General features: G+C 42.8%; 2 protein-coding genes across 2 annotated transcripts; one reads left to right on the forward strand and one right to left on the reverse strand.

Annotated features, from left to right (window-relative positions):
• Positions 1-241: 241 nt before the first annotated feature.
• Positions 242-7,341, reverse strand: LOC115171291 (protein Tob2). The gene is made up of 2 exons (XM_029727973.1): positions 7,119-7,341; positions 242-5,196 (listed from the first exon to the last, which is right to left on the reverse strand). Exon 2 carries the CDS (start codon positions 4,937-4,939, stop codon positions 3,725-3,727), a length of 1,215 nt encoding a protein of 404 aa, XP_029583833.1. The 5' UTR covers positions 4,940-5,196; positions 7,119-7,341; the 3' UTR covers positions 242-3,724.
• Positions 7,342-8,759: 1,418 nt separating this feature from the next.
• On the forward strand, positions 8,760-18,924 carry LOC115171292 (aconitate hydratase, mitochondrial). Its single transcript, XM_029727974.1, has 16 exons — positions 8,760-8,953; positions 10,473-10,615; positions 10,886-11,144; positions 11,692-11,784; positions 12,050-12,208; positions 12,345-12,495; positions 12,662-12,766; positions 12,918-13,009; positions 13,114-13,219; positions 13,430-13,587; positions 13,676-13,861; positions 13,951-14,229; positions 14,486-14,677; positions 14,801-14,933; positions 15,341-15,462; positions 15,582-18,924. The coding sequence occupies exons 1-16, from the start codon at positions 8,918-8,920 to the stop codon at positions 15,711-15,713; spliced, it is 2,346 nt and encodes a 781-aa protein (XP_029583834.1). The 5' UTR covers positions 8,760-8,917; the 3' UTR covers positions 15,714-18,924.
• The last annotated feature ends 560 nt before the right edge of the window (positions 18,925-19,484 follow it).

A 19,484-nucleotide genomic window follows, 5' to 3' on the forward strand; every position in this document is an offset into this window, starting at 1 on the left:
AATCAGGCTTCAATTTGTTTACATCAATATTAGAACGTATGTATTGCAATGCTATGAAATACATGTTTATTTTCAACAACCTTGCGAGGGCTTTTTATACCGCAGGGGAACATAAATACTAGAAGAATTCATGATCACAAGAAGGCCATCAAACACTATTCTAAATCCTTTTGTAATAATTATTTTGCCAGGATTTGTCACATTTGACAAACTGAAAGACAAAAATGACAAGAGAACCGTATTATTTTCCATGCTTATTTTTGCAATTGTTTTATTACAAACTTAAAAAAGAATCTGATACAATAAGAAAGTGCAGTAGTAGTGGGGGAGCACAGAAAACAGGTCATTGCATTTCAGTAGTGAAAGGTTCATATACATCTACAGGGTGTACAGATCAGATACAAAATAGGAAAATGATAACAAAATACAGGCAAAAAAGAAAGTACTATATTAATATATGTTACTTTTCAATTATATCCATTTATTCTTAAATGTTAAATAGAAAATTCTTTATTACAACAAAATATTCCAAAGTGCTAAATAAAACACATGTAGATAGATATAAGCAAAAGACAGAATACAAAACTCTGTTTTTCCTCACTTTGATTCAATCCTGGTGGTAGAATGGCCTGCTTTTAGTGTGGATTTAAAAACCAAGTATTTTTAATTACAACACTTGGAGAGGATAGTGTAATGTTACAAATGTTTAATGCAAGACGTATACCAACAGCCAACCACTATACCGCAACAAAACACAGTCCATCCTGTGACCAAAAAGCCAATGTGAAACAATATCTATAGTCTTCCTGTAATCCATCAGAACTTCCAAGTAGAGCAGCCCCCATCCCTCAAACGTCACAGTCCTCTGGCCTTCCCATTGGCAGGCCGTCAGTGACCGCAACATGGCCTCCAAGCCCCCACTCAAACCTCCAGACCTGCTTTGCAGGCACAGGGAATTAAATACAGCACACATCCGATTACCAAGAGTAATCTGACCATTATTTAAGCAATGGGGGGCGGCAGCACTTTGGGATACTTGTAGGGATTTTGGAAACGAAAAATCTCACTGAAACAAGCACAAACAAAAAATAGCTCTATCCATCACCAGGATTGACCAGTCACTGATCATAATCACCGAACATTCAATGACTATCCTCCTCCTAAACCTGCTTGAAACACTTGACTTGAAGAAATGTATTGGAATATTTGTGGTTTATCAGGGCAAAGACCCCCCCCACAATTGTGGTCTAGAATATGGCGTTAGTTACACCATTGCACTGGACCAGGGTCAGTGTCTGTGTGAGTAAAGACAGTCTTAGTTATGGCTATAGTAGCGGGAGCAGGGGAATGTTACCACAAAATGGATGTGAGGTGAATACTCATCAAGGATTAGACTGCAGGAAGGTTTTTTTTGCTTTCCCTCAGTCTTTGTGTGAGAATGAAATTGGCAGCCAATTCAGTCAGTAGGACTGTTCAGGCACACAAATAAGGTTAGTGGTATAAAGCAAAGATGTATGGCACTGGACAATATGTAGATGGAATATGAATGAATAAGGGACAAAATTAGTAACATATGAGCACTACTAAGGGGATTTGGTTTAAATGTGGAGATTTTGGTTTAAGTGTACGAACTATGAAGGAACATAAATCTTACACAAGTTATCAGACTGCCCTTAGAAACACAGACTGAGAATGATGCTGTCAGTCTCCATCTACCCATTGTAAACATTCATCTCTGAAGCTCTTCAAAAACCCAATTTAACAAATTACATTTACCCGTCTTTTATTGGACAAACTCTGTACAAGGTACAATCCACATTCAATACTTTATACATCTTTATTTTTATTCCCAACTTGCATATATATTTAGTTATTTTTGTAAAAATAACTTCAGCACATAACTAAACAAAGGAAACCTGAACATAATATATACATATTCCTACTTTTATAACATCTCTCAACTTTACAAATGTACTTAATTACTTTTGAAAAAAACAGGAAAAATATAGAAAATGTAAAATAAATTACAAATGTAAAAATGACCTTCCCTCACAACCATTACATTTATAAAGAGATCCACCCCTCCCAACCCCTGGACGTAAAGATAAATAAACAGTTTGAATGACACGCATATGACTGACTATCACAGCAATTACCAGTGTACTTATGTTAGCTTATAAACAGATGTTTACGGGCACAATCTAGAAAACATTCAGATGATGGCTAGGGACACTCCCCCTTCTATCCAAATCTCAGTGGAACAGAACCAACATTTCCTAGCAGATGCAGCTGTAACATAATGGGCCAATAAGAAGAAAAAATCATGTTTAACGCCTTACATGACTGGGGGGGTCACATGGCATCTATAGCCCAATAATATAAAGTGCTGGATGGCTCAAAAGGAAAGGTGGGGGCTGCCTGAACCCTGGTGACAATTACTGCCCCCTCTATTACCTATATGGAGACAGGGTATCACCACCTACATGAGAATGATCTGACATGGCATCATAAAGTGACAAAAACACAGGTTTAGTTAACATTCATAGTCCTGGAAATTGAAAAGGAAAACATCTCATTATATGATGCTGGTCTCCCACTGGAGCAGCAACTGGAACAGAGATAATTAAGGGATTAAAGAGCAGGGGACCTAGCGTGAGCCTTTGGCTGCAACGCCACTAAAATCCTACAGAAACGTGCTCCGGGTTTTAAAGTGTCCGTCTAAAGCCATTGCACCCAAGATGCCAAAGGGTGTTAAAACGTCATCGATGCCCCTGTCTTGCCATCCATTTTTCCTCTCCTTACTCCCTCCCCGTCCTCCTTTCCCTGCAGAGTAAGACCTCTCCTTCATAGTCAAAGTCACACTAAGCCATTCATCACAATCCCCATTGCTTAGCAGCATCCTATTCCCCTCCAACAACGCCCGTTCACCTTCACACACTGCTGACAGATTCGGTCTGTGTGTGTCTGTGGGAGATTAGTACGTCATTATATCCGAAGACAAAGATGTTCACTAAGGTTCGCTGACCTCCCTGGCAGTAATTCTTCCTGTCATGACAGATCCATTTCCTCATACCCTGCTCATTAAACCCTCCCTTTTCCCAAGACACTACACACAGGCTCCCTTTCTTAGAATGGTCCATGACCAGATTTTAGAGCTGATGAATGGCAAATCCTGATACCTCACGCCAAACCGATTCAGACATGGTATGTGATATGTTTCAAGGCTCTAGTAACAGGCCCACTATATTCACAATGACCCAAGACACAGAAGAGCACATTTAACATTTCTTAGCATGAACAAGACATCACCAAACCCGCACAAACCCCTCTGTGCATGTTTGGTAACTAAGGCCGAGCAGATTGCAAAGCACTAAGCTTTCCAAAGCCATCTTACAGGACATTGGTCCTTTTTCACAGCATAACTACCATACTGCTGTCAATAGATCAAAGCTGAAGGGCATTTTACTCTGCTGAACATTCAATGAAAATGATGTCTGTGCAATAGGAGGCTGGTTACTCCTCTGGTTAGAGAAACTGAAATCAAATTCCACAACAAAAAAACTGAACATTAATGATATGGAAATAATCATATTGAAAAATATATTGGAGGTTGTAGTAGTAATAAAACAAATTCTACACTGTAGTATCAGTAAGAACAATTTTCCCAAAACATACTTGAGCATTACTGCCCTACTGCTGCAACAGAAATACTCATAAGAAAGGCTTAGTTGGCCAACACCACCGGCTGGAAGGCTTGGCTGGGATATTGCAGGTTATACCCCCCTATACCCTCCACAAATGAGGGCTTCTCAATGTAAGAAATCCCACCGCTACCACCAATGATGCCAACAGCTGGACCAGGTGGGGGGCTGGAGAATGGGTCAAATGAGGGGTGAGAGTGGGCAGGGTGAGGGTGCTGGAAGGGGCTTGAGTGTGGTAGTATGGGCGGAGCATCGTTGTCAAAGTATATGGGCCCAGGGGATGCCGGGTAAACAAACTCTTTGGCATTAGGGGAGAGCTGGCTGGGGATCTGAGCCCCCAGGGAGTGCAGGGAGACTGAGAGGGGCTTGTGTTTCAGCAGCCCTGGGGGAGAGATGTTGGTGGGGGAACGGGTGAGCATCCTCTGTGGCGGGGGCACGCCTACACCCGAGCCACCAGCTGATCCAGAACCGCCACACTTCTTCATCTTGGTGGAGCCAAATTTTGTGGCGGCGAAACTGGCCATGGTGAAGGTGATGGGCTGCAGCGGTAGACGGGTGCTGGGCAGTGCGGTCGTTGGCTGCTGAGAGGGGAGGTAAGGGAGTGCCCCATTTGGAGGGGAAGGTGTGGATGTGTTAGAGTGGGCCGTTGGGTTCGTGGGTGTGCTGGAGCTGGGATAGCTGAAAATCACTGGGCAGGATGAGGCCGAGAGAGGTGTGGGTGAGCTGGAGAGGGAAGGAAGCAGAACTGGAGATATCTGGGCTCCAATTGGAACAAACACCTGAGCCTCAGGGTTGAAGCCTAAGCTCTTGGCCTCCTCTACCTCCATGTCCCCTTTACTCACTCCACTTACTACTTCCACCATTTCGCCTTCCCCACCTAAGCCGGATGGATCCTCCAAGTACAGGACCTTAACGGCTCCTTTCTCCCCGATTTGGTAGGACACCTCATAGGGGTCGATCCACACACTCAGCTCAGGGGGGACATTGGCACGCACTTCCTCTGTGTCCAGTCCACTTCTCCTGGCAGCTAGCTCCACCACTGGGTCCCTGGGGGCCCCTAGGTGCAGGCAGCGGAAGGCAGAGCCCCGCAGAGGAGCTTCAGGGTACCAGTGGCCTTCATAGCGCGACAACAGTATCCGCTCCAACTCCTCCCCGAAGAGGTCAGCACGACGACGGGGCAGTTTGTTGTACAGGTAAGACACAATGAAATTCAGAGCTACCTTTACCTCTAGGTGCATGACTGTACCTGGCCAATGCAGTCTCGATAGCCACGTATTGAAATCAAGCCCAAAATGAGACTATACTGGAACATTTATCTCTGGCTTGTAGAGTCTGATGTTTTCTTCTCCACTACACGTACTGCAGGTAAGTTGAAATCCGGCAGAATCTTTAAACCTCTTGCTGGGTGGTCAACATGGACAGACTTGGTGGCCAGGAAGACAAAAACTAGTCCAACCAGTTGTTTTCAGTTGCCAGGTAACGAGATGGAGTCCAACTGGTGGAAAAATAAAAACATGGTGTTATTTCTAGGAAGGTAAAAGGCAGACCAAATAGGTTCAACAGAAGGGATAATGAGAGAGTGAATGGGTTAGCCAGCCAACATGGAGGGGAGTAACAGATGCAGTGATCAAGGCAGAAAGCCATGATAATCTGCTTCTGCCAGATGCTTCACTACTCAGGATTACACAATTAGAGAAAGTTCCAAATCAAACAGTGTAGGTGCGAGAGTAGGCTGTGGGCGTACAGTTCACATGTAGGCATGTTTTGCATACTGTAAATGGCACGGTACTGGCTACAGTGCATAAAGGACACCATTTCCCACCGTGCAGCACTATTAACGTCATCACAACACGTGCAATACATAGTCCACCTACGCACCATAAACATTGCCCAGCAGCCAGGATTACCCAGCAAGCTAAATTGAACAACTGTATACTTGAGATCTACGAGAACATGGTTATAATGTATGCATCAAGGACGATGAATGTTATATTGTGAATCAGATTAGGTTGAGAAAATATATATAATTATTGCTACGAGATATAGCTACTCTGTTTGCAGGCTGAACATTGCGTCGATGGCTAGAAGATGGGCAAGAACAAGATACAATACACAACCTGACTTCGCTTGTCATTTAAGACAGTGTTTTACTTGTGTTAAATCTATGAAGAAACTCATTTGGAGAGGTGTGAAACCGTTCAATAGGAGATGTTTGGCAGACAGCAAACAAACTTTCACCTTTGACTACATTTAAATCAATGATAATGAAGTTTACAGTACAGCTTCAAAAAGCATTAACCACCATAGTCATTTCCAATATTCAATGTCATCCAATGTCATCCCTACAAAGCTGTTCTTTCATCATTTCATATGTAGCTGGGACTATGTACAGTACAAAGTAAAACCTGTCATGTATCTTAGTTAATTTTGACAATTGACCTATAATGCATATACTGTATTAGTTAATGCAGCATTACTCAACCATGAACATGTTTGTTTGTCATAGTTGTGTCCTACTACTAAGTAGACTGCACAAGCCAACAGTAGGTTACATGACCTAATCTGATAGTTGACATATTGTTTACAGTGCATCATCACCACCATAAAACACACATCTGTCCACTCATTGTAACAACGTAGCAAGCTTATTCAAGTGAATACTATACCTGTATACAGTAACAGAACACATTCCCCTAAATAACTTATGGGCAGGTAGCCTAATAGAAAATAATAGAATAAAGAGAAAAAGTAGCAAACAGGATGTTGATGATAAGGGGTGTGAAAACAATGTCTACAATATGTAGGCAAAATTGGTTAGCTCAAGCAAAACAATAAGCTACATACAGTAAAGCAAGAGTGATGGTGTGCAATGACAGAGTAGCCTATATGGCTTTGAAGTGCCGTGGTGAAGCCTATGCCAAAGGTCCAATATTTACTTCTCTACGTGATGGCAATTCCACCTTTCAGCAATAAGGACACATACTATTCTTCTAACAAACTGGAAGACCTTATCATTTCTTTACAGTGCCAATTTGTAAGGAGACTAAAGTGGTGAATGTTGCAGTCTCATGTCATTATATCGACCGATGAGCAGGACTACAACAGCTCAATAATAAATTGGTCCTGCCCGAAAACAGGAAGAAATGATTAGCTGTATATGAGAAGAATATTCACAACTCCAATCTCAGATACGACTTTGAGTGGGTCTGTCTAAAAATAAAAACAAAATCTAAAATGGATGACAGAGCCAATTACAGAGTCCGTTTCTCAAAAGGCAGGGCATCTTTGGAGAGTCCTAAAGCCTCTTTGATTAAATTATGAGGATGCACCATCTAGCCAAATGTACGGTTATGGCAGATACATAAAAATGTATGTCAATGCCATACATGTTTATATGCGGACGCTGTGTATACTTACTAATGCAGCTTGTGTTCAGTTCCTGCGGTTTTAATTCCCGTATTTTACATTGCATTTGAAGGTGATGTGGCTTTTCAAGGTAGTTGTTTAGAGGCAGATATAATGTGGTGTGTTAAATGGGTATTGAAACGTATTCTCTTCATACGGCCTCCATTTCCACAACCGACAGGTTGACTAAAACTGCCCGAGAAAACTTTAGTGTTTGACAACCTTGCGGATTTATACAGGACCATTTCGCCCACACCCCCTGTTCTATGACGTTGGTCTGAATAGGGACTACTTTCTTAATACTTTTATAATGTACACTATCAAATAAACTCATACACACCTCGTCGACACTCAGTAATAAGCCTATAGTTTCAAAATAAGTAAATCATATGAAATAGGTTACGGGTAATTGAGGATTGTAAATGCTGGTAGTTATGATTGAACATATTGGTAAGAACAACGATGGTAAATAATAAAATGCATTTTCTTTATTTTTCCCCACCTATGAGCCACACAATTACATCCATGGCTCTGCAAAACCAGAAAGCGAAATCCTCGTTTAGTTGGCGAACGGATATTTGTAACTCCAAGTAAGTACTGTGCCATTGCTAAAAATATAAGCGGTGATAGCAACAGAGTCCCTATTGGCTGAGAAGGGGGAGGACCCGTATTTTATTGGGCTGCAAGGATGTCCAGTCAGCAAGTAAGTGATATGACATTTTGCAGGAGTTGTGGGTAATGTCGTTCCAACCATATAGCGTTATTTACAATATTTGCTTGAACTTCCCGCTGAGACTTGTTTTGGGAAATCATTCTGCAGATAAAATTTCATAAGGCTGTAAAGTTACCATGTAAGATTGGCATGGTTTCTACTTTTTTATACTTTCTCCCCCGGAGTGAACCCTACTTTTCAAACATTAAGAATTGTTTTCTAACTGTTGATATAATTTTTTATGTATTTTTATTTTATTTTATATGCTATATTTTTCAATATGCAACAACAATCTATAGCCACATAAGGAGAGTGATTAAAAAGGAAAATATTTGGACACATCATTGGTCCAGGACCAGGACAGGTACTGAAAGAAATATACTGAGTAATGACTATTCTTGAAAGTAATTATTATAAATTGTTTTATAGATTCCAAGTTCTCTGTCAAAATACCTTCTTCAGGAACGTCATTATATTACTGCTGTGCCACATCACAGTCATTGTCTTCAGTGGTTTTGTCAGACTATATATAGACTACTATGTAAATATGTCCAATTAATTTGCATCAGTAAAACTCATAACCGGCAGGTAGCCTTATGGGGCGGCAGATAGCCTAGTGGTTAGAGCGTTCGGCATGTCACCGAAAGGTTGGTGGCTCGAATCCCCGTGCTCACAAGGTAAAAATCTCTCGTTCTGCTCCTGAACAAGGCGGTTGTTGTTCCTAGGCCGTCATTGTAAATAAGGATCTATTCGTAACTGACTTGCCTAGTTAGGTAAAATAATAGCCCCTTTTAAACTGTAAAATTGTATCAACTGTACGGTAACTAGGCATAGGGAGCTGATGACAACAACCTTACAGATAAGTACTAAACAAAAACATCAACATCTTACATTATTGGAACCACTTTAATTTGATAATTTCTGTATGTATTTTTATTTTATTTTATATGGAAATATTATATTTGCGTTATTAGATCAGTCGTAAGGATTCACAGAGATATACACTTGTAGGCAGTTTTAACACACCTGTCAGGACAAAAATAATGGACGCGTTTAAGTTGGGGTTCCTGACAGCAACACAGCTTTGTAAGTGAACAAAATGGCGTCCTACTGTATGACTGTCACTCGGCTTCGGGTAAGTACAACTTTATTTTATACTAATAAATATATTCAACACTATGCATCAAGTACAAATGTTCAGGTAAAAATGAATTACGAGATATTGTTGTCCACAACGATATTTTTTTAAATCATCAATATTGTAAACAATCCATCTTAGCAGCTATGTCGTTTGGTCGCGGTGTCCCAGTAGACTGTTTAACGCTACTAACTAGCGCTCCGTGCAACGGCTATAAGTTAGTCTGGGAAGTGTATAATAACTCTTTATCTATAATGCTGGTTTATAATGCAATGTGTTGTCGAAATGTAATAAACTGGATACTTCAAATTGCACCAAATGTCCAGTTGTTTGCAAGGTGATTCAAGGTTACTGAAATTAAGTGCGCACTTGTCTGATTTCCACGTCTAATAACAGATTTAGTCAAATCACGGTGTCGGACAATGCGGCACCACATTTAGAAATGTAATTGAATATGATCTTATAAAAACCGAATGACATTATCTGAATGGACACTGTCCAATACTGTTCTGCTACGTCTGTAAAGATATTTGACCAAGGGCCTGCTAATATGAGGTAGATTTATATTTGATTCGGCAAATTAACATTACTGATTTTTCTCAGTTGGTTGTGATATTCCATTTGCTTACGTCTTTTCACTCTAGATAACTCATGTTAGACAGGCTGATTAACATCTTATTGAGGACGATTGGCTGTGTTGATGATGCCATGTTGAAAATCATAGCTAGGTTAGGCTACTTGAGCTGTCACAAAATTGTCTGTGCTAATGTGTAGGGAGTAGGTGTCTCCTTTAGGGCTAAACACTAATTTACCCAACACTTAGGCTACTCATTGTAAACTTTAGGTGCTGTGTATTTTGGGAAATTGAGTGACAAGTAGCTGGCTGACATATTTACTTAGTTAGTGTAATGCAATGATCTAGTCTTTACTTTATTAGTCTTGCTGTCAGTCTCCATTGTGTAGGAGGTGATGGAACATAAAAGTCACATGGAGCGCATGTAGATTGTAGATGAGTCATTTTATGGTGGCCTTGTTTTTTACTGTTTTTTTGATTGGGCTTTGGGATTCTTGAACCAGCATGAAAATCCATAATGTTGTCTGTCTGGGCCTCTGATAATGCCAACATGTTTACTTGAAATTACCCCCATAATAACAGAGCCTAACACTTTGAACATGAGTCAAGTGAAACTTTATCTTGTTCTCTGAGAGTATGAATCCTATATGTCTCTGTTTAAACTTTCTGGTCATTAGGCTATAGACTAGGTCGGGGGAATTCAACTCTTACTCTACAAGGTCTGGAACCTGCTGGTTTTCTGATCTACCTGATAATTGCACCCACCTGGTGCAGTAATGAGAATGCAGTGGAACTGGCTTTGAGGTCCAGAGTTGAGTTTGAGGAGACTGTTTGCAATGATTAGGAACTTTAAAGCCCCTCTATCCTCTTCCATGATGATGAACATGTTTCCAAGTTTGATGTATCATTACTAAAAATGTACCCACCCCCCCTTTCCTTTAGCTTGTCCTTGGAGAAGGGGCAAGGCGTCTCCATGTTTCGGCAGCCTTCAACGCCAAAGCCAAGGTGGCCATGAGCCGCTTTGAGCCTGGCACCAGCATCAGCTATGAGAAGCTGCATGAGAACATTGACATTGTGCGCAAGAGGTCAGTAGCTGCCTTTTCAACCTCACACCCAGCGCTCCTCAGTGTTCCTCTGTTAATAACCACTACTACTATGACATGCCCATTACAACTGCTCACTAAATCCTTTGACATGTTAGCGTGTTGACTTCTCATGTTCCGCAACACTGGCCACACTGAGCTAAATTTAGATTACAAAGCATTCCTCCTAGTGAGTTAACCTTTTTTAAATGTATTTTAGAAGTTGAATTCTAACCACACTGGCCTCCAATCCCCGCCCTCCTCTCACCTCAGGCTCAATCGCCCCCTCACCTTGTCGGAGAAGATTGTGTACGGTCACCTGGATGACCCTATGGGGCAGGACATCGCCAGGGGCCGCACTTACTTGCGTCTGCGTCCGGACCGTGTGGCCATGCAAGACGCCACGGCCCAGATGGCCATGCTACAGTTCATCAGCAGCGGCCTGCCCAAAGTGGCCGTGCCCTCAACCATCCACTGTGACCACCTGATTGAGGCGCAGATCGGAGGGGTCGAGGATCTAAAAAGGGCCAAGGTCAGTAGGGAGCAGAGGAAACTCAAGGGCCTGTCCAGATGTTTTTGGGCTGTCCAGCTGATTTCTGTTGGCTGAGATTTAGGGTGTTCTACAGAGGGATCATCTTTTCCATGGTATCACGAGTTCCTAGGGGTAACCAAATGTTTATTTAACCTTTATTTAACTAGGCAAGTCAGTTAAGAACAAGTTCTTATTTACAATGACGGCCTACCATAAGTATTGCATTGGGGCCAAGATGACCCAAATGAGAGGGAATGTTGGTTAACTGCTACACACACACACACACACACACACACACACACACACACACACACACAGAATCACATTATATTTTTAGACAAAGCGAAGCCCTGAGGAATATTTAGCATGGGTGACACTTACTACATCCAATTGTACAGAGGTCAAATTGAGGAACAGGGATTAAAGGGGAATTAAGGTTTGCAGCCAAATATGTGCTGTGAAGGTTACATAAAGGGGACTACCAGCTAAAAATATATTATCCTCAACTGACACGCCAACCTCTTCTCCCTGGTCCTTTTTAATCCAGGAAGTGAATCAGGAGGTTTACAACTTCCTGGCGACAGCTGGAGCCAAATATGGAGTTGGCTTCTGGAAACCAGGCTCTGGAATCATTCACCAGGTACTGGAACTATACTGGTACAATAAAGGATAACTGGTTAGATTGAGCTGCCATGAGACTCATTTTGTATTTGAACAATATCCACTTCTGAAATTAGACTAACAACTAGATTGGAGCTCAGGAATACTGCTGTGAAACGAGTAGCAGAATACATTGTTCACGCATGATATCAAACCTGTTATACATTCAGATCTTGACGTTATTGAGATCAATACGTCAAAGGATTGTTGTGCATTGGCTAACAGATTTCACTTACCCTTGACAGATAATTCTAGAGAACTATGCCTACCCAGGAGTCCTGCTCATTGGCACAGACTCCCACACACCTAATGGGGGCGGCCTGGGCTCCATCTGCATCGGAGTGGGTGGCGCTGACGCTGTGGACGTCATGGCTGGTATTCCATGGGAGCTCAAGTGTCCCAATGTGAGCTGCTATGACAGTGAACCACCTCACTACATTCTCTTCACCCACTCATGGATCTATCTCCTTCCTACATGTATAAAAATAAAAAAAAACAGACCTTTCACAAATGTAGTAATGACTCCTTCCTCCCCATCAGGTGATTGGAGTGAAGCTGACTGGTAGTCTATCGGGCTGGACCTCTCCCAAGGATGTTATCCTGAAGGTGGCTGGGATCCTGACAGTGAAGGGGGGCACTGGAGCCATTGTGGAGTACCATGGCCCAGGCGTCGACTCCATTTCCTGCACCGGTGAGGCCAAAAGATAGTAAGGTTTACCTGAACTAGTGAGTAAACTACTCTACGCTGTTTGTTTTAACACTGCTTGTTTCAGTTGAGTTTGTCCAGTGGTTTGGTCTTGATTTGGTGCAAGTTTGCATAAAAACTTGATGTGACTTTTCCCACCTCCTGGTTGCAGGTATGGCAACTATCTGCAACATGGGAGCTGAAATTGGGGCCACCACCTCTGTTTTCCCCTACAACCACCGCATGAAGACTTACCTGAATAAGACTGGACGTGCAGGTTAGCACTCACAATAAGACATTCTGGAATATTTTTAAAGCCTGTTATTTCACAATATGTTCCGTGTCAGTCTCGCAGCCACTGATACACATACAGCATAGTCCTTTAGCATTTTTGTATTCTCTTTCTAACTTTTTCCATCTACTTTCAGACATCGCTGCCCTGGCTGACAAGCATAAGGATGACTTGGTCCCTGACAAAGGCTGCAAGTACGACCAGGTCATTGAGATCAACTTGAGTGAGGTGAGTCCACTCTGTTATTAGGCTGACATCCATTACTTGTATTTATAGAATATCTTTTCAAGAAATAACACACATTGTCAATGCTGTTTGTCTGTCCCTGGCAGCTGAAGCCCCATATCAACGGGCCCTTCACTCCTGACCTGGCCCACCCAGTGTCTGAGATTGGTGCTGTGGCTGAAAAGAACGGCTGGCCCCTGGAGGTCAAAGTGGGTCAGTATCAGCACCAGTGGTCACACGGTATCTTTAACACTGCCTTGAAAAGTCTACATTTTGCTCTCTGTTAATATTCAAGGAAAGCCTTATAATAGGAAAGTACAGTAACATTTCATTATCATACATTTGCAGGCATATTTACATGACTGTTAAAATCGCCTGCGTTTCTCCTGTCTTTATTAACCTGATTTCCGGTGGTCCCACTAGGTCTGATTGGCAGCTGCACCAACTCCAGCTATGAGGACATGGGCCGTGCTGCTTCCCTGGCCAAGCAGGCCCTAGACAAAGGCCTGAAGTGCAAGGCTGCGTTTACAGTCACCCCCGGCTCTGAGCAGATCCGCGCCACCATCGAGAGGGATGGCTTTGTGAGTTCAAACCTTTTGGAAAAAAGTCCATTGCCAAACTAGTTGCCCTTTACTTGATTTGTAGGTACATTGCTTTTTTCTCCTTCAGTCTAAGATCCTGAGGGATGTGGGTGGAGTGGTCCTTGCTAATGCTTGTGGACCCTGCATTGGCCAGTGGGACAGGAAGGATGTGAAGAAGGGGGAGAAGAATACTATCGTCACCTCCTACAACAGGAACTTCACTTCCAGGAATGATGCCAACCCTGCCACTCATGCTTTCGTCACATCCCCTGAGGTACCAATAATTACAACACACACACACCATTATGACGTCCACACTATGTCCCCCTGTAACTGCCTTGATAACCCTCTCTTCCTATACAGATTGTCACAGCCTTGGCCATCGCTGGTACCCTGAAGTTTGATCCTGAGACTGACTACCTCACCGCGGCCAATGGTGAGAAATTCAAGTTGGAGCCACCCAACGGTGACGAGCTGCCTGCCCGTGACTTTGACCCCGGCCAGGACACCTACCAACACCCCCCTGCCGAAAGCGGCTCCGTTATGGTGGACGTCAGCCCCACCAGCACCCGCCTGCAGCTGCTGGAGCCCTTTGACAAGTGGAATGGCAAGGACCTTGAGGACCTGCAAGTGCTGATCAAGGTGAGGGAAGGGGAGAGGTGTAGAGGAGATGTCAAGACAGCTATATGATGAGGAAGGCCTCTTCTCACTGTTTGGCTGAGTTTTATCCTCCACCAAGGACCATGGTTGGAATTGAGAGGCATTCAACGGTGGCATTACGTTCTAATTATTAGAGACTTAGAAACCACTGAGTTGGCAGATGGTTGTTCAGGCATGTGGTGCCACATTTGGATGGCCATTTACGCCACGGTCTCTTTTCTTCCTTCCTGTTCTGCAGGTGAAAGGCAAGTGCACCACAGACCACATCAGTGCCGCTGGCCCCTGGCTCAAGTTTCGCGGTCACCTCGACAACATCTCCAACAACATGCTCATTGGAGCAATCAACATCGAGAACGATGCGGTCAACAAGATCAAGAACCGGCTGACGGGAGAGTACGGGGGCGTGCCTGACGTGGCTCGCCACTACAAGGTGTGACAGACAGTAACTGGAGGGGGGGACCTATAGAGGCTGTGTACTGTTGGGCTGTCCCAGAATGACAATATTTAAATTAGAATCTGATTTTAAGAAATATTCCCTCTCTGCTCCCGCCAGGCTAACGGTCTGTCGTGGGTGGTTGTGGGGGATGACAACTATGGGGAGGGCTCGAGCAGAGAGCACGCAGCCCTGGAGCCCAGACACCTGGGAGGCAGGGTCATCCTCGTCAAGAGCTTCGCCAGGATCCACGGTACACTTAGCGGTTATATGTGGAGTCACCAAGAGAGAGGAGAGGGTATAGGGGTGTGGCGGGGCATGTGGGTGGGTAGCATGAGAGGAAAAGCTTTTGGTGGGAACCTGCTCAATCTGAGACTGTGTGTTGAGACAGAGCTCATGTAGCTATCATGAGACTCATTGCACAAGAGGGGAAACATGGTTAGAAACAAGATCTCCCACACACTTTGAATGTGCACATTGTTCTCTATGACCTTGACTTGGCATGTAATGGATCTGCCCCGCTGTGGTAGAAGGCCTCTCTGTTTACACAATGGAGCTCGATACGAGCCAATTCCCCAAGCTCCCTCTTGTTCCCCACTTTCTTTTTTTCTGTCTTGTTTTCTTTCTTTTCTCCTCATTGCCATTCTGTCCTCTTCTCAGAGACTAACCTGAAGAAGCAGGGTATGCTGCCCTTGACCTTTGCCGACCCCACCGACTATGACAAAATCCGCCCCGATGACAAGATCTCCATCACAGGCCTCGCAACCTTTGCCCCCGGCAAGGTGAGCGTCATTGACCATTCAGCCACCCAAATTACCGCCCTCCATATAATGGGGATGGGATTTGGTAGTATGAGTATTTTACACGGATGCCTTACAGGCCAGCTGTCTTTCTCCTCTAGCCCCTGAAGGGAGTGGTGAAGCACGGTGACGGCAGCCAGGACATCATCACCCTGAACCACACCTTCAACGAGAACCAGGTTGAGTGGTTCCACGCCGGCAGCGCCCTCAACAGGATGAAGGAGCTTCAGTAACTGAAGGGACCTAGGGGGGTCCGCAGGGGCGGAGGAGCACAGAGAGAAGCGGGCCTGGAGATACTGAGGGGGAGGGGCTGCACAGAGGTGGGAAATGGGTGGTAGCAGCCTGCCTAGCGTAAACGCACCTCATGCCGCTGTACAGATGAAATACTCGCGCACACATACAGGATTACTGTCAATGCTCTCCCCACAGACAGGTAGAGCCGTATACGCACACAAGCTCTGACATAACACACACAAGAACCCTTGTCTTTGTTTCAGCATAGCATTTAAGTGTTCCTATTCTAGGCAGCACTGCTCTTGTTGGCAGTACTCCGTTTGTGTAGAAATCACATTTGTCACGCTTCTTGCCATTGACTGTAGTGCTGCAGTATTCAATTCACTCTTACCTCACAAACACACTGCTAGCTCTCTATATCTGGTCTGTAGCTTGAATCCTGCTCACATTCCTTTCCCTGTTGTAGTTGTTGTGTTAAGCTGTGTACCTGGACCTCCACTTGTTTCCTCCAACACAGACAGAGCTGGTTAACCCAGTTGCACATTTTAATTCACTGAATGTATCCCTCTCATTCCCAGGATTTACAACTCTTTTTAGTTCAATATTACTGCTAGTGAAGATGAATGTGAATATTTGTTTAGTTAAGTCCACCATAGTTCTAGTGGGCCTCAGGAGCTGCACATTTTTCCTGTGACTTACCTGAATTGATCCGTTTTAGTTGTTGATTAGAGAGCAAGTGGCCTAACCTGGTTACCCAGGCCTAATAACTGTTCATATAGTAGATTAAAGGCATCAATGGAACCATTAGATTCTGTGGCCCCAGGACCAGGTTGTAGTGACAAGGTCAATCCTTCTACTGAGTGTAGCGTATGCATGGACTTTTGTTGTAGGGTTTTCCTTTTCTGGCGTTTCTCTTGACCCAAAATCAATTTTAACCCACGGAATTTGGTGTACCGTTTGTCACTCCTTTGCATTCCACACTTTAACTCTCTACCGCTGTTTTCTCCACATGCTCCATTTGTTTCTATTTGAGGGCTATTGCATGAAATTATATTAGATCCTAGCAGCCCTTTTCTGTGTGTTTCTGTAGGTGGGAGTAAAATGCTACATACTGCTGTGTTGTACTAGTCTTGCCATTACTTTCCATGTGTGTGTGTCCATATAAGTTAGCTAGCTAATCAGACCCTTGCCTGTCCATATCCCCGTCTGGCTTTGTGCTGCCCCTCTGTCCTTGCTAATTCCAGGGCTCCACGCACAGCTTGAGGGACCTCCTCTTACAAAATGAACGCACAATATAGTGTCCAGACGGCTGTACACTAGCGCTATATGTAGTAGTATTGTAGACACTCCACGCTTTCACTTATACATCAAAATGCTGCACTCCATAGCATCTTAAAGCAAGGGTGTGATTTTTCATTTGAAATGACAGAATACAATGACAAATGTAATTTGAGAAATGTTTACCATTATCTGATTCAAGTTATTACATTTGGCTAAAACTCTTGCCATTTTGTATCTACATTTTGCCACTTAAATGGTACATTGTGTGTTTGAGGATATTGCAGCTAAGTCTTTAAGTGTGACTGTTTTTAAATTGGCTTTGGGGGGCCATGACCACCTATTCATTGCATTCGTTGTCTTCTCGTCACTTTAAAGTAAATTAGTACTTAGTAAGTTAGAATCAAAGTATTCATGGGATTACTTTGGAGATTGGATTGGCTACTTCCATTGGTCATGGTGCCAAGATGATTAATCTTGCTATCAAATCAACGTTTATTTTCATGTCAGTTTATTTTGCTTGTCAGTGATGAACTGAAGAGCTAACTGTCTCAGTTTTTGTAGTTGCAGTAGGGTGTAATGAAAGTAGAAATGCAATGCCTATTTTTGTCCACTAGCATATGGTCTTCGTTGACTTCAGTGACAATATATTCAGATGAATGGCAATAGCGCTGTCAAACCCACATGTATTTAAAGGAACTTGGTTTGGGCCTGTGTGTAAATAATGTGATATAGAGGTGTACATATGCACTATATTATAAAATGGAGAGAGGGTGGGCAGTAGCTGCCTGGTTGAATGCAGAGCCTTTCGTTCTCTGATAAACCCACTGTATCAAACTAATCATTTAATCTCCCATCAATTATCTTTTGTTAATCTGAAGCCTAAAATAGTTTTTCCATTCCCCCCTCCCCAATCTAAGGGTTTCACAACTAGTCATACCAATTAACATGTGGTTGGAGGTTTTAAATGAAAGGTAAATTATTGTTGAAGCACTAAAGTAGGGTTGTACTGTGCGTCTCAATGTTTTGTCACTCTTGGACCTGTGCTGTACAGTCGTCCGTCTTGTATGTTGCTCCCAGGTGAATGTTGGAGTTGTCAATGTAAAGGGAGAGACTGGTCAGGTGAGACATGTCTAGGCTTTGTTTTAAAATTATTTGATGCAGATGAAGGAACCCCTGATTTGAAACAGGATTGGCTCTTGATCATTGCAACTTTAACCCATGGTGTATGCGGTTTAGAGCACATTAACCAACTTGTTATACCAATTCGTCATTTGCTCAACCTTAACTTTGCTAACATTTTGCTGATGAATTCTCTCTGATCTGTCTACTGAAGTTAATCGCCAAAGATGCCTCATGAAAATGCTCCATTACATACTAAATCAAACATAACTGTTACAAAGGTTTGCCGTTCTGTTTCATTTTTTCATGTCAATGAACCCCATGTATGAAGATGACCCGTGTAATGCCAGCAGCATTTAAGTTTGTCAGTTGTGTGGCTTTTAAAAATCAATTCAGTCTTAAATTCCCAAGTATTTAATGCAGTCTCTAAATGGAACCGTTCCTTTGTACATTGTAATTCATTTTAAGTTGTCTTCAGCAAGTCCAAAACCTGAACTGCTTTGTTTTATTGGCCTAGCTATTTATTTTCCATTTTGAAACACTGTCAATGATTGACTTCATAAGAATGCAAATTTTGTTCAGACACTGCAAACAATTAAATGTAGAAACCCATTGACAGGCGTTATTTAATGTAATCTGAAGTGGTGAATTCCGCTTCACTGATTTCCATATTTGTTTTGATTTTAAAGTTGGTTTTGTATTAGGTGATTTGAATGCTTGCAGTTTCATAGCGTGCAAGATTAAAAAGAGATTTTAGGATATTTCCTGTGGTAAATTAATATTTAATAAATATGAATAAAATCTTTGTTCTAATTTCTTTTTTTTGAAAGTCTTAATTAGATTTAATTCAGCCCTTTTTATAGTTACTGTACCAGTAATACAGTTAAAATACTACACAATTCAGCACTGTGAATATAGTATACCTTAGCTATAATAGAGGCGGTTTCCCAGACACAGATTGAGCCTTGTCCTGGACTAAGAAGTACTTTCAATGGCTATTTTCAGTTCATGACTAGGCTTAACCTGTGTCTGGTTTTTTCCATTACAGCACCAGTGTGTTGCCAGTGAATATGTTAATGTAGACTCTAGTCTTATTTTTTTTGGAGCAGGGCTGTGGATTTGGAAACACAAGTCTGAGCCTTTTTGGTAAAACACTGAGGTAAGTCCCTAGTGGAAATATGCAATTATGGTGCTTTTCGAATGAGGTTTACCCCCACACTAGAGATCTTCACGGGTCCTAAAAGTTGGACCCAGACCCAAGGCCAATTTCCCCGTTTTCTCCCCAATTTTGCGAAATCCAATTGGTAGTTAGTCTTGTCCCATCACTGCAACTACACTACAGACTCGGGAGAGGCGAAGGTCGAGAGCCA

The sequence above is a fragment of the Salmo trutta genome, chromosome 32, assembly GCF_901001165.1.
Source record: "Salmo trutta chromosome 32, fSalTru1.1, whole genome shotgun sequence".
Classification (NCBI taxonomy): domain Eukaryota; kingdom Metazoa; phylum Chordata; class Actinopteri; order Salmoniformes; family Salmonidae; genus Salmo; species Salmo trutta.